Consider the following 14,305-nt stretch of genomic DNA (forward strand, 5'->3'; position numbering starts at 1 on the left):
TTTGTTTTTGTTTGGTTTTTTTTTTTTTCCTTCAAATAAAGTCATTTGTTATACATATAAAAATATATTACTTGGGTCTCCTTTCAGTTACAGGTGGCACAAGGGACGGATGAAAGAATGGAAGACGAGCACAAGGACTTCCAAAATGAAAAGAAAAACCAGATTGAAGCATGTGGCACACTCGGAATTTATAGTGCAACAGCAAGCCAAGAACTCCACGTTCTGCGACACAAACATGGCACCACTCGGACTGGGGACACGTGGCCTTGCTCCCAACAGGGTCACGGCTCAACAGGACAGGACAGCACCAAAAACCGAACAAAAGGCTGAGTTTCCAAGGCCTGGGACTGGAGCTGCTGGCCCTCGGAGCTGGGGGACTGGGGGACGGGGCTCCTGCCTCTTCCAGGGGTGCCAGCAGAGGGAAAAGGACAAGGGGGACACGAGGCTTGGCACTGCAGCCAGCTCCTGTCCCAGGAGGAACGCGGGCACAGCCAGCAGGGAGGGGGATCCAGGGCATCCCAGCGGATCCTACAGGGTCCCAGAGCACCCCAGAGGATCCTACAGGATCCCAGAGCATCCCAGAGAATCCCAGAGTGTCACAGAGCATCCCAGATGATCCCAGAGCTACCCAGAGGATCCCAGAGCACCCCAGAGGATCCTACAGGATCCCAGAGCATCCCAGAGGATCCCAGAGTGTCCCAGAGCATCCCAGAGCAACCCAGAGGATCCCAAAACATCCCAGAGCAACCCAGAGGATCCCAGAGCAATCCAGAGGATCCCAGAGCATCACAGAGAATCCCAGGGCATCCTAAAGGATCCCAGGGGATCCCAGAGCACCCCAGAGAATCCCAGAGCATTCTAAAGGATCCCAGAGGATCCCAGAGCAACCCAGAGGATCCCAGAGCACCCCAGAGCAATCCAGAGGATCCCAGAGCATCCTAAAGGATCCTAGGGGATCCCAGAGCACCCCAGAGAATCCCTGAGCACCCCAGAGAATCCCACAAGATCCCAGAGCACCCCAGAGCATCCCAGAGAACCCCGGAGCACCGCTCTCCATCGGAACAGGCACAGAAATTCAGGGACAGGCTGAGGTGCCGCGTGTCCCGTGGGGAGGGACAAGGGGACATCCCGGGGCAGCTCAGCGCCACCCCGGCACCGAGACAGAAATCCACAGCGAAAGGCCACGAATGTACCCGGAATTTGAGCCCTTCCAGGCCCACAGCTGAGAGAACAAACTGCACATTCACTCCTGACACCGAGCTGGGCTGCTCCCAGCCCCAGCCAGGCTCGTGGGTGTAGCTTTGATGCCGCTCCAGGCTCGGCTGCCCGGCGGCTCCGCTCCCACTCCCACGGCTCCCATTCCATTTCCCACCCACCCCCTGACGCTCAGCCCCCCAGTTCATGCATTCTTCATTCCCAGCTGCTCCTCTCCACAGTGGTTTTTTTCCCCCCAGTTGGTGGCTCAGCAAAGCCACCAAGCTCTTTTGGGACCTGTCCCCCCAGGCAGGAGTGAGCCCCAGCGAGCGCAGGCTGCAGACTGGCACCAGTTTGGCAAGGAACTGGGATGCAAAGGAGCAGTTCATAAATAAATCAGTAAACAAATAAATAAACCCACAGCACTTCTCAGCAGCTGCCAAATAGAACCCTGGTAAAAAAAAAAAAACAAAGCAGGGTATGGCACAAGTGAAGTTTTCTAGACCAAACTTCCAATCTCTCTCATGGTTGTGGCCTTTCCCTCCTCTTCTAAAGCAGGGGAGGGAATTTAAGGATTTAGGCAATCAGGTTTCTGTGATCACAGTGTGTGCCCCATGGCTCTGTGTCCTCCTGGTTTCATTGCAGCTGCCCAATTGAAATTGGATCTGAGACAGGGACAGAAGGATAAAAAGCTTCAGGAACAAACAGTGAGCTGAGGAGGGAAAGGCCACGGCGTGAGCTCCTCATCTCCAGGCACCGCTGGGAGCACAAGGCAAACCCCAGCTCTGGAGAGGCCTCACCACGGAGCTCTCCTGGAGGTGTGAAATCCACGGGGAACGGGCTCCACGTGCACAGAGCTCCTGAAGCAGCTCAGTTTTGGGAGCACTGCCCCGAGGCACTGCCCAGCTGGCTCTGCCCTGCCCCACCCCAGGCTGTGCCACCGGAATTCCACCCTCAGAGTCACCAAACGTCCCACAAGGCTTGAAAAACCACCAAACATCCCACAAGGCTTGAAAAACGAGCAACACACAGAGGGGAGGACGGACAGACAGACAGAGCCTCAACAGCAGCAGCTGCAGGAGCCACGCTGGGCCCCGGGGGATGGCAATGGCGAGAGAGGGAGCCACACTCAGAGGGGGACAGGACACAGCGAAGGGCAGGGACCAAAGCCACGACACGGGGCTGGCACTTGGGGCCCTCAGAGGGGCAGGTCAGTGCTGTTGTGCCGAGTTTTCCTGGAGGTGCCGTCGTCCCTGGGCAGGGCCCGCTGCAGGCTGGACATGGCCGCCGTCTTCTTGAGGTCGATGATGGCGTAGGAGTCGGTGCGGCGGGCACCGGGGCTGCCGGGGGCTGCCACCCTGGGCTCCTGCTGTCCCTTGCAGGCCTCGGGCTCCAGCTCCACCTGGATGTAGTTGAGCTGCCGTGGAGGCTCCGGGCAGGGCCGGGGGAAGTCGAAGCTGAAGACGTTGGGCAGGCGGCTGCGCCTGGGCCTGGGCAGGAAAGCGCGGCGCGGCTCCGAGCCCGCGGGGGGATTCTGCAGGGGCTCCTCCTCTCCAGCCTCAGAGAAGCCGTTTGGGGACGGTGTGGGTGCCGTGCCAGCGTCCTCATCCCTGTGCTGGGCTGGCTGCAGCTCCCAGACCGGCGGCAGCGCCGGCAGGTTCTCGTAGTGCAGCAGCGCCGAGCGGCGCTGGGAGCAGCTCCCGTCCTCCCGGGACGCCTTGGAGTGACCAGCCCGGCACAGGGACGAGCTGCTGGGGGCCACCAGCCCGTTGAGGTTCTCATAGACACACTGTGGGGATGGACAGCCCTGCTGGCACTCGTTGTTGTTGTTGTTGGGGGCGCAGAGGTGAGGCCGGCATTGGCGGGGCTGCCGGCACAGCCGGCGGTAGCCGGAGGTGGGAGCCAGCACGAATTTCACCTCCCCTGGCTGCAGGAAGACCTGGGGGTTCCGGTCTTCCAGGGAGCAGCTGTGGTTCCTAGGGGGGAAAGGAGGGTGGGCTTCAGGCAGGGAGTGCAAACAGTGCCGGCCCCTCGGCTCCGGCTCCCCGGTGTTGACGTAGGTGTGGGACTGCAAGGAGAGAAGCAGAGGGACAGTGAAAGGAGGAGACAGCACAGACCAGAGCAAAGCAGCTGAGAAACCAAGAAACCACCAGGAGAGGGGGGTTCCTCAGAGGAGAAAGGATTTTGGAAGTTGGGAAGGTTTTGGGAGGTCAAATGTAGAAGTTGGTTTGGGTTTTGTGGGCTGGGAGAGAGATGATGAGTGCAGCTGCAGATGCACACTGTGTGTCCTCATGGATGGACAGCTGCAGGAATTTCCCTGTCACAGACATGTTTTATGAAAAATCCTTTCCTGAGAAGCCTCAGAAACAAAATGTAAAGAATAATTATCTCCTACTGTAGAATGCAACAAGTGCATCTCTGATTAGTCCATGTTCGTTATTTCTAATTAATGGCCAATCACAGTCCAGCTGTCCAGACTGCCTCAGTCAGTCACAAGCCTTTGTTATCCTTCATTTTCTATTCTTAGCTAACCTTCTAATAAAATCCTTTCTTCTATTCTTTTAGTATAGTTTTAATAGAATATATATCATAATATAACAAATCAAGCCTTCTAAAACATGGAGTCAACATTCTCATCTCTTCCCTCATGGTAAGGCCCCTGCAAACAGCACCACATTTCCTCATGGAAAGGGTGGTCAGGCTTTGGAAGGGGCTGCCCAGGCAGGTTTGGAGTGCCCATCCCTGCAGGTGTCACCTGGATGTGGCACTCAATGCCCAGGGGGGACTGGGCACAGGTTGGATTTAATCTTTTCTCAGTGATTCTGGGGTTCTGTGTCATGCTCGATGCACATCTCACAAACTGTGCCCTCCAGCGTCCTCACAGGTGACCCCACAGCCCTCACACCTGCCCAGGCCTCCCTGGGGGTGGCTCAGACCAGCTGGGTTTTGTAGGAAAAAAATCTCAAAATTCTACAACTGCGAGCAAAAACCTGAACCTCAAAACCAAAAATAACAAGGGTCTGAAATTTAGGGGTTGTGTGACAGCTGGCAGGTCACTGCCACCCAAATACCAGTGAGCTGAGGATAAAACTCAGATATTTTTTTTTGACAGAACACCAGTTCTAGTGAAGTATCAAAGAGCAGAAGCCTCCAGGAGTAAAACGAAGTAAAGAGAATAAAAAGAGTGACGAGGTGTGAGGATCCCCTGCGCTTTGAGTGAGGGAAACCCAGAAGTGCAGCCAGCAGAGTTGAGGGTGGGTTTACCTGCTCCTCAGGCCCCAGGAGGGGGTGGGTAGAGTCTTCCCCCACAGAGGAATGTCTCAGGCTGCTCACTGAGGGGTGCTGGGCTGCAGAGCAGGGCAGGGATTCTCCAGGGAAGCTGTGAAATCCATTGGGAAGTCCAGTGTAGCCCAGACCTGTGAGGGAATCAAGGCAGAGGAGCATTGAATGGGTACAAAATAGAATTATTACGTTTTCAGAGTGAGCTGGGCTCTTGTGGACACCCTGGAAGGTAAAACAGGCCTGCCCAGGGGCCATGCCAGGGCCAGGCCCTCCTTTAAATCTAAAGAATTCCTCATGGAGACAGGAATTGAGCCTTTCCAATGCTCCAGCAGAAGCACAGCTGGCACTGCAGGAGGGCTGAGCCACCATGGGATGGGACTGTGCCACCACCCTGACCCACAGGGATCAGCTCCTGCTCTGACTCTGTCAGGGTTGCTTCGTATTACTGCATTTAAATTTTATTTTTATTTTTATTCCCTAATAAAGAACTGTTATTCCTACTCCCATATCTTCCTCTGAGAACCCCTTAACGTCAATAATCAGGAGGGATTATAATTAGTTTATTTTATTTTTATTTTTTCCCTAATAACTGTTATTCCTCCTCCCATATCTTCCCCTGAGAACCCCTTAATTTCAAAATTACAATAATTACGAGGGAAGGGGTTCAAATTCTCCATTTCAAGGGAGGTTCCTGCCTTCCTAGCAGACTTTTCAAACCAAGACCCAGCCCAGCCCTGTGTCCCCAGTGCTGTCCCCTTGCCACCATGGAATGGGGCTGTGCCACCACCCTGACCCTCAGGGATCAGCTCCTGCTCTGATTCTGTCAGGGTTGCTTCATATTATTGCATTTTAATTTTATTTTTATTCCCTAATAAAGAACTGTTATTCCTCCTCCCATATCTTCCCCTGAGAACCCCTTAATTTCAAAATTACAATAATTACGAGGGAGGGGGTTCAAATTCTCCATTTCAAGGGAGGTTCCTGCCTTCCTTAGCAGACTTTTCAAACCAAGACCCAGCCCAGCCCTGTGTCCCCAGTGCTGTCCCCTTACTGGTGGGGCCCTGGGGGCTGTGGGCCAGCTCCCCCTCCGAGGGGTGGCTGTTCCTGGTCACCACCATGGGCTCCTCCACCACATTGATGCTGTTGCATTGCATCAGGTCCTGCAGCAGGTTGAAGATCTCCTCTGCTCTGGAGCACTTGAAGGCAAAAATCCCTGCCAGGGACAGAGAGGAGGGTTAGAACAGCAAGGAAATGATCCTGCTTTAAAAATATTTTAAAATATAAAAAAAATATATATTTTAAAAATTTAAAAATCTGTGTTGTTCCCATTTCTAAATGAATTCTGATTTATTCTGCTGTTGTTTAGCACCATCAAGCCACCACCAAGAACCCTGTGGATTATTCAGGAAATAACAGCAGAAATCATGGAAAACAGAATGGTTTGGGTTGGAAGAGACCTTAAAGGTCATCCAGTTCCACTCCCAACCTGCCACAAGCCCAGGCTGGTTTAAACCCCCTCAGTGCAGAGGAATCTCACCCCACACAGGTGTGGGGGGCCAGGTGAGCTGCTCCCCTCTCCTACTGAACCCCCCTGGCACCCCCTGCATCCTTTTCCAGGGGAAAACCCAGGCAGTGCCTCCTCAAAGCTGGGCTGGGCCCCGTGCACAGGAGGGAGGGATGGAAATGTCACGTTTTTAAAAATCTCTGGGATTGAAGAGTCTGTCCCCAAAGGAGCAGCCCAGGCCAGGAGCCAATCCCAGGCTGGCACATACACACACACAGCACAGCCATGGCAACAGGAACAGCCTGGCAACAAGGGCTGCTCCCAAAGATCCTCATTTTCCACCCAAAAAAACCCAGCTGGATCTGCCTTGCAGCAGGTGGGGAGCAGCAGCAGCTAGGAGGGCTCCAGGTAAAATTAATAAGCAGGATAAAATCCTTCAAAGAAGGGAGAAAATTCAACAGAACACATCACCCCTCTCATTTCTGCCTGAAGAGTGCCTGATAAAACCTCTGCAGGGTGTGAGAGCTCTGCTTCCTCCCCTCTGCCTGGACCTGAACAGAACCAAACCACGCTGAGGGCAGAACTTTTATCCCTGGGTTAAATTTTCACCACTGATCCTCAACCCTGCGAAAGGCAAAAAAAAACCAGAAACCAAAGGACAAATTCCCTGATGGGAGAGGAAAACCCCACTGAAATAAACATTAAAGAGCAGCAGATGCCAGTGCAGATTCACACAGACCCTGAGCACTCACGGGAGCCCTTTTGGAGTTTACAAACACATTAAGAGAACGAGGAAACAACTTTTGCTTTTCTCCCAGGGGATGCAGATGCCAAGGAAATGTTCAGCTCTTTTTAAAAAGCAACAGAGCCAGACTGGTGAAGGAACCAAGAGGCAGCAGTGTAAAACTGTAATTCCTCAATCCCCAGACTATTCCCAGTGCTGCTGTGACTTGGCATCAGCTCCTGGGTGAGTCACTTCCCTCTCCGTGCTCTCAGCATCGGTGAAACGTGGTGGGAAACCTTCTCCTCTGTCACCAAGTTCCAAAATCAGAGCTCTGAGCAGAACCAGCAAATTGAGGAGAGCAGGCTGGGAGGATGGGACTGCAGAAGCTGGAGCTGTGATTGGATAATTAACCCCAGTATGGAAATGGACCAGAACTTATAAAAGTGTGAAAACTCATGACCAGGTGTCCACCTTTGGGTGCAGCCACAGCTGGGCTCTTGTACTGCCCAAGGTGTATCCTTGAAGACAGGACAGGGGACAAGGTGAGGGGACAGGGACAGCCCTTCCCCAGCACCTCTGTCCCTATATTTTAATAAATAGAGGTCACTGTCACTGTATTTTAATAAATCCTACTTTATTCCTTTAACTCTGTCTAGCCTCTCTGGCATCAAGGGGAGAGAAATCTCAGCATTGCTGCTCCCAGAGAGCCCCCAGGCACTGACCCAGCCCCAGGGAACCCCTCAGGCACTGACCCTCACTGTGCACTGATCCTGTCCCTGTCCCTGTCCCTGTCCCTGCCCCTGCCCCTGCCACTCCCCCTGCTCTCAAAGGAGAACAGGTTGGAGTTGAAGCTCCCCTGTCCCTGTCCCTGCCCTGGCCACTGTCCCTGTCCTCAGGGAGCCCCTCAGGCACTGTCCCTGTCCCTGTCCCTGCCTGTCCCTGTCCCCTCAGGCCCTGTCCCTGTCCCCCCTGGCACTGACCCTGGCCGGTGTGGCAGTGGCAGCTGCTCTCAAAGGAGAACAGGTTGGAGTCCTGCAGCCCTGCAGCCCCTCAGGCACTGTCCCTGTCCCTGTCCCCTCAGGCTCTGCCCCTGCCCTGTCCCTGTCCCCTCAGGCCCTGTCCCCCTGGCACTGACCCTGCCCTGTCCCTATCCCAGCACTGACCCTGGCCGGTGTGGCAGTGGCGGCTGCTCTCAAAGGAGAACAGGTTGGAGTCGAAGCCCCGCAGCCCCTCAGGCACTGTCCCTGTCCCTGTCCCTGTCCCTGTCCCTGTCCCTGTCCCTGTCCCTGTCCCCTCAGGCCTTGTCCCTGTCCCTGTCCCAGCACTGACCCTGGCCAGTGTGGCAGCGGCGGCCGCTCTCGAAGGAGAACAGGTTGGAGTCGAAGCCCTGCAGCCCCTCAGGCCCTGTCCCTGTCCCTGTCCCCTCAGGCCCTGTCCCTGTCCCTGTCCCTGTCCCTGCCCTGGCCCTGTCCCTGTCCCTGTCCCTGCCCTGTCCCTGTCCCCCTGGCACTGACCCTGCCCGGTGTGGCAGCGGCGGCCGCTCTCGAAGGAGAACAGGTTGGAGTCCTGCAGCCCTGCAGCCCCTCAGGCACTGTCCCTGCCCTGTCCCTGTCCCCTCAGGCCCTGTCCCTGTCCCCCTGGCACTGACCCTGGCCGGTGTGGCAGCGGCGGCCGCTCTCGAAGGAGAACAGGTTGGAGTCGAAGCCGTAGCGCCGCAGGCTCAGGTACGGCCACCTCACGGCGTCGCGCTTGTGCGAGTGCAGGATCAGCTCCCGCCGCGTCAGCTCCATCACCCCCGAGCCCAGCTCGTGCCCCTCGTCGTCCACGTTGGTCACCTGCAGGGACGCCCGTGTTAATTAACAAATTAACGGTGGTTAATTAAGAAACCGCCCTTTTGTTATCTCCGTAACGCATTCCGCGTGTTCACAGTAACAGGTGGAAAAGTTAAGATCAGAATTGGTTTTCATTTTTTTTTTCTGATCTTCTCGCAGCCTTTCCCAAGAACAATGATTGGGGAAAGTTGTGGGGAACTCCCTGGGCACTTCCAAGGCATGACCACTCTTTCCATGAGGAAATTCCTGCTGATTTCCAGCCCAAACCTCCCCTTTTTGGGACACACAGGACTTTGGGCCTGGTTAGCATAAGAGATTTGATAATCAGGAGGCCTTGGCAAGAACAAACAGCTTTGAAGATTGCAAGAAGATTAAACCAGGCTGACTTAGTGGATAAGAAAATTACACCAAGATTTCTGCAAGAGAGAGATGCTGTAAAATGCTGAAGTTTGTTTATATGATTATTAACCCAATCATTGTAATAAAACATTTCCAGCCTTCCCAAAATAGTATATGAGCATAGGTAGTCCACAATAAATTTGGATTTTTAGTCCACAATAAATTTGGATTCTTCTGACCATCTCTCAGAGTCTCTCATCATCGCTGACCTCCCCAGCCCAGCCTGAGGCCGTTCCCTCTCCTCCTGTCCCTGTTCCCTGGGATAAAATCCCAAATTCCCCCTGAGCCTCCTTTTCTCCAGGCTCAGCCCCTTCCCAGCTCCCTCAGGACTCTCCAGACCCTTCTCCAGGTGCTCCAGCTCCATTCCCTTCCCTCCAGCCCCTCCACATCTCCCTTGCCGTGAGGACCCAGAGCTGGACAGGGCTCCCAGGTGTCCCTGAGCAGCTCCAAGCACTGCAATTCCATGGATTTCCCCCATTTCCTGCAATTCCATGGATTTTCCCCCCGTTTCCTGCTGCCTTTCTCCCAGCTGCCAGCAGGGACCCGTGGCTGGCAGGAGCTGGCAGCCCTTGGCAGCTCAGCTGCTGTGGTTGAGCCCAGGCTCTGGAACACAGCCCTGAGCAATAAAAGGTTTTTCTCTCCAGTCCCCCATTTCCTTGCATTTCCCAAGCACAGGCAATTTAGCAACAAATGCATTTTCAGCAGGAGTTTCTTAAGGAAAGGGAGGAAAATAAAAGGAAAAAAAAAAAACCAAATTCATCGCTAGAAATGATGAATTTGCAAATCCTCTGGAGGGATGCTTGTGTGTAGGAGTTTGCTCTCCCCTCGTGCAGTCAGAGCTGTCCCAGACCCTCTGATGGGGCTGGAAGAACAAAAATTTACCTTGAATTTGGTGGGATGGTTGTCTGGGATGCTGTCTGGGCACAGACAGCTGCAGCAGCTCCCCATGACGCCAGGCAGAGAGGCAATCCCTGGGGACAGGACACAAAAGGTGGCACAATCAGACCCCAAATCCCAAAATCCACCTCTCCCACCCTCTCCAGCTGTGCCCTTCCCATCCCTGTGAGTCTGGAGCTCCAACTCTTTGCTCTGCTCCTTGATTAATGCCATAAATGTTAATTAAAACCAACTCTTACCATTAGGCAGCTGTTGGATTTGTTGTGGAGGAGTGAGAAGGAATTCCCACTGCAGTCCCTCTACCTCCCTCGGGATTTCATGGCAAGCAGGTTTCACCTAAAACAGGAGGGGAACACTCCCATCTTCCACCTGGCAAGGAGAACACAATTAAACAATGATAAAAGCAGAGAAAATTCAAAAGCAGGGGGTGGGAGAGTGACTGAACTTCCCTTCAGACAACCCAAGGAAAGCAGGTGCATTTTGTGTTGAATTAATTACATTTATATCAACACAGAAAACTCTGCACAACGATGAAAAACACACCGCTAAAAATAATTTTAAAAAAAATTAATTAAGATACATTTTATTTCCTGGCTTTGGAATCCTAGAGGGGAGTGGGGTTTAGCAGGGTGAAGGAAATAAAACTGAGCAGCCAGGGGTGGTGAGGCAGCTGCTGCTGCTGCTGAGGAATGTGAAGGTGCCTTCAGTGCAGGGAAGGTCCTTCAGGGTCAGGGAACAGCAGCTGCTCTGCTTTGGAGGAGGAGAAGCAAAAAAAAAAAAAAAGGCCAGAAAACACAAAAAACTCTGATATCTGTCCCAGGAAACACCAAAACTCTGATATCTGACCCAGTCAGTGCAAGGATCAGGCAGGGAGGCAGTGAGGAACACTCCTGTGTTTTGCACTCACAGTGAGAAATATTCCTGGTTTTTTTTTTTTAATTGCAGTGAGAAATGGGAAATTCTGCTCTCCCTGATGGGAACTTGGGCAGGTGACAGGGGATGAGGCCAGGTGTGCCCTGAGAGCAGCTCAGTGTCTCCACCTGATCCACCAGGATCCCCAGCCCGGCACCAGGGCAGGAAATGGCACTTTGGGAACCTCTTTCCATTGGAAACCTCTTTATTTGGGACCCCCTTTCCATGGGAACCTCCTTCCATTGGAAACTTCTTCCACTGGAAACCTCTTCCATTGGGAGCCTCTTTTATAGGGAGCCTCTTTATTTGGGGCTCTCTTTCTACTGGAAACCTCTTCCCATTGGAAACCTCTTTCTATTGGAAACCTCTTCCCATTGGAAATCTCCTTCCATTGGGAGCCTCTTTCTATTGGAAACCTCTTTATTTGGGACCCCCTTTCCATGGAAACCTCCTTCCACTGGAAATCTCTTTCCATTGGAAATCTCTTTCCATTGGGAACCTCTTTCCATTTAGAATCTCTTTCCATTGAGAGCCTCTTTCCATTGGAAACCTCTTTATTTGGGACCCTCCTGCTGTTGGGAACCTCTTTCCATTTGGAAATCTCTCTCTATTTGGGACCCTCTTTCCATTTGGAACCTCCTTCTATTGGAAACCTCCTTCCATTGGAAATCTCTTTCCACTGGGAACCTCTTTCTATTGGAAATCTCTTTCATTGGAAGCTTTTTTTTCCGTTGGGACCCTCTTTCCATTCGAAACCCTCTTTCCCTTGGAACCTCTTTCTATTGCAAACTTTTTCCCATTGGAAACATCTTCTATCGGGACCCTCCTTCCCTTGGAACCTCTTTCCACTGGAAATCTCTCTCCATTTCAAGTCTCTCCCTCTGCCAGACTCTGCCTCCCCCTCCTCCCAATGAAACCACAGCTCACAGAGTGGCAGAGCTGCTCCAGGCCCTTTCCAGTGTGGAGGGAGGGGGCAGAGCTGCCCAAGGGTCCCATTCCATTTCTACATCAAAAACAGCTCCATAAATCACCTCCCACTGCACCTCTCGGCCCTTGCAGAATTCCCCACCGTGCCCCAGCCCTGCCAAGTGCCCAGGAGAGAGGAAAGTTCCTTTCTGTGCGAGCTGAGAACAAACAAAGGCGGTGCCAGGTGCCCTCCTGCACACACCTGCCAGCCCTAGAGCAGCCCCAGCCCTTCCCTGTGCCACCCCACGCCCTGCCCCAGCCTGCTGCTGCTCCTCCTGGCCTCTGCAGGGATTTATTCATTCCCCTCACAGGAATTTAGCACAGATCCAGCTCATCTGGGTACTGGGGGCTGGCTCCTCTCTGGCTGGGCTCTCCCAGTCCCACCCCAGCAATTCCCTCAGGAATAGGAGCTGGGAGAAAACATTCTGCCTTTTCTCCTCTTCCTGCACTCCTCTCCCTCCACCTCCATCTGTGCGGGGTCGGCCTGAAGTGCTGTGGCTTACCAAGGACAGTTTTTACACTGAGAATCGAACAAATGAATTAAAAAACCACCAGGAGACCCCTGAGCACTCCCTGGGTGCTTCCCCCTGCTCCTCACTGGTGAATTTTTCATCAGCATCCCTTCCACACAGCCACTGAGATTCCCGACTCCCCAGGCTCCTGCTCTGCACTTCCAGCTCACCTCCCCAGCCCTGTTTGCCAGCTCAGAGCCCAGCCAGTCCCTAAAACCACCCCCAGAGCCCAGCAGGGTCCCCACAGCAGGGCTGGCTCCCTCCTAAGGCCACCAGCCCCACCCAGACTCCCAGGATCCTGACCCAAACCCTCCTCAGCCCTGCCTGGAGCAGCCTCTCCCAAATTCCCAGGTTGTTCCCATCCTCCCGAACCCCCCAGGCTGCAGAAGCCCCTCGTGCCTTCACACCCTCCTTAAAGCCAGAGCTGGAGAAAGTTCCCCTAATCCCAAAGGGTCAGGGGGGCAGCCTGACACCCCCTGCACAGGGACAGACACGTGTGGAAAAGCACCTGGACCCACATCAGCCCCTCCAGGACACACAGGGACAGAGCCAGGAAAAGGAGGGGGAGCAGGGGGACAGCTCTGGGGGCAGGAGGGGCAAAAAGGGGATGGGGGAAAGAGGAGGGGGATGGAGGGATGGGGAAGGGGATACAGAGATTGGGAAGGGGATGCAGAGATGGGGAAAAGGATGGAGAAAGGTGGAAGGGGCTGCAGGGACGAGGAGGATGGGGCTGCAGGGACATGGGAGGGATGAGGAAGGGGATGGAGGGAGGAGGATGGAGGGATGAGGAAAGGGATGGAGAGATAAGGAAGGGAATGGAGGGATGGGGAAGGGGATGGAGGGATGGGGAAGGGGATGGAGGGATGGGGAAGGGGATGGAGAGATAAGGAAGGGGATGGAGGGATGGGGAAGAGGATGGAGGGAGGAGGAAGGGGATGGAGGGAGGAGGAAGGGGATGGAGGGAGGAGGACGGGCCTGCAGAGCCCGTGGGAGCGAGGGCCCTGAGGAAGGGGCGAGTCTCGGGGGGCTCCCGGGGAATTGGCTGCGAGGGGCGGCCGGGGCAGCCCGGGGAGGGCACGAGGGGAGGGGGACGGGGGCGATGCCGCGGCCGCGCTCCGGGCGCTGCTCGGTACCTGAGGCGCTCCCGGCTCCGCCGTCCGGGACCTGCGGCCCGGAGCCCCCGGCCCGGCCCTTCCCGGGGCTCAGAGCGTGTCGGGACCCCCGGCCCGGCCCTTCCCGGGGCCCGGAGCGTGTCGGGGCCCCCGGCCCGGCCCTGGCCCTGCCCGGCCCGGCGGGTCCGGGGGTCCCCGGTGGGGCCCGGAGCGATCGGGGCCGGGCCGGGCCCGCCGGAGCAGCGACACCGCGACAGCGCCGCGAGGCCGCCAGGGGGCGCCAGGGGGGCGCGGCGGCGCCGAGGGGGCGGGGCCTGGTGGGCGGGGCTTGGGTGGGCCTGGTCATGTGGGCGTGGTCAGGGCGAAGGGGATGGACAGGCGTTTGGGGGGTCTGGGGAATGGGATTTGGGGGTCAGTGGAGGGTTTGGGGGTCAATGGAGGGTTTGGGGTGGTCACAGAGGGTTTGGGGGGTCAGTGGAGGGTTTGGGGTGGTCACAGAGGGTTTGGGGGGTCAGTGGAGGGTTTGGGCTGTCTGGGGAGGGTTTGGGGTGGTCACAGAGGGTTTGGGGGTCTGGGGAAAGTTTTGGGGGTTAGTGAGAGGGTTTGGGGGTCAGTGAGAGGTTTTGGGGGGGTCTGGGGTAGGTTTGGGGTGTCAGTGAGAGGGTTTGGGGGTCTGGGTTTGGGAGATGCTCAAGGGGGATCGGTGGAGGGGAACTGGGGAGGGAGAAGGGCTGGGGGTCACTGCAGGGGGATTTGGGGGCTCAGGGCCAGGAGGTTTCTCAAGGAAGGGTCAGGGAGGGGGATTTGGGGGGTCTGGGATGGAAGGATGCCCTCGGGGGTCAGCGCAGGGGGATTTGGGGGGTCGGGAGTTGAGGCAGACTCTAGAGGGGCGTCGGGGGAGCTGCCAGCTCCTCATCCCAGCGCCACCCAGCGTGTCCTGCTGTCCCTGCCCTCTCTGGGGACACTGGGGC

The 14,305-nt window shown here is 55.4% G+C and overlaps 1 protein-coding gene across 1 annotated transcript; it reads right to left on the bottom strand.

The window, feature by feature from the left end:
• Nucleotides 1-13,613, bottom strand: FRS3 (fibroblast growth factor receptor substrate 3). The gene is made up of 7 exons (XM_054648759.2): nt 13,356-13,613; nt 10,072-10,201; nt 9,818-9,906; nt 8,353-8,539; nt 5,528-5,689; nt 4,459-4,610; nt 1-3,262 (listed from the first exon to the last, which is right to left on the bottom strand). The coding sequence occupies exons 3-7, from the start codon at nt 9,881-9,883 to the stop codon at nt 2,393-2,395; spliced, it is 1,437 nt and encodes a 478-aa protein (XP_054504734.2). The 5' UTR covers nt 9,884-9,906; nt 10,072-10,201; nt 13,356-13,613; the 3' UTR covers nt 1-2,392.
• Nucleotides 13,614-14,305: the final 692 nt, after the last annotated feature.

Source organism: Agelaius phoeniceus, chromosome 25 (genome assembly GCF_051311805.1).
Source record: "Agelaius phoeniceus isolate bAgePho1 chromosome 25, bAgePho1.hap1, whole genome shotgun sequence".
Taxonomy (NCBI): domain Eukaryota; kingdom Metazoa; phylum Chordata; class Aves; order Passeriformes; family Icteridae; genus Agelaius; species Agelaius phoeniceus.

What these genes read in the sequence shown, in the direction of transcription:
- FRS3 (XM_054648759.2), bottom strand. Translation starts at nt 9,883, where the DNA reads ATGGGGAGCTGCTGCAGCTGTCTGTGCCCAGACAGCATCCCAGACAAC. An exon ending in ACCATCCCACCAAATTCAAG is followed by an intron (nt 8,540 to 9,817) that starts GTAAATTTTTGT and finishes GCGTCCCTGCAG; the next exon opens with GTGACCAACGTGGACGACGA. An exon ending in CCGCTGCCACACCGGCCAGG is followed by an intron (nt 5,690 to 8,352) that starts GTCAGTGCCAGG and finishes TGTCCCTGGCAG; the next exon opens with GGATTTTTGCCTTCAAGTGC.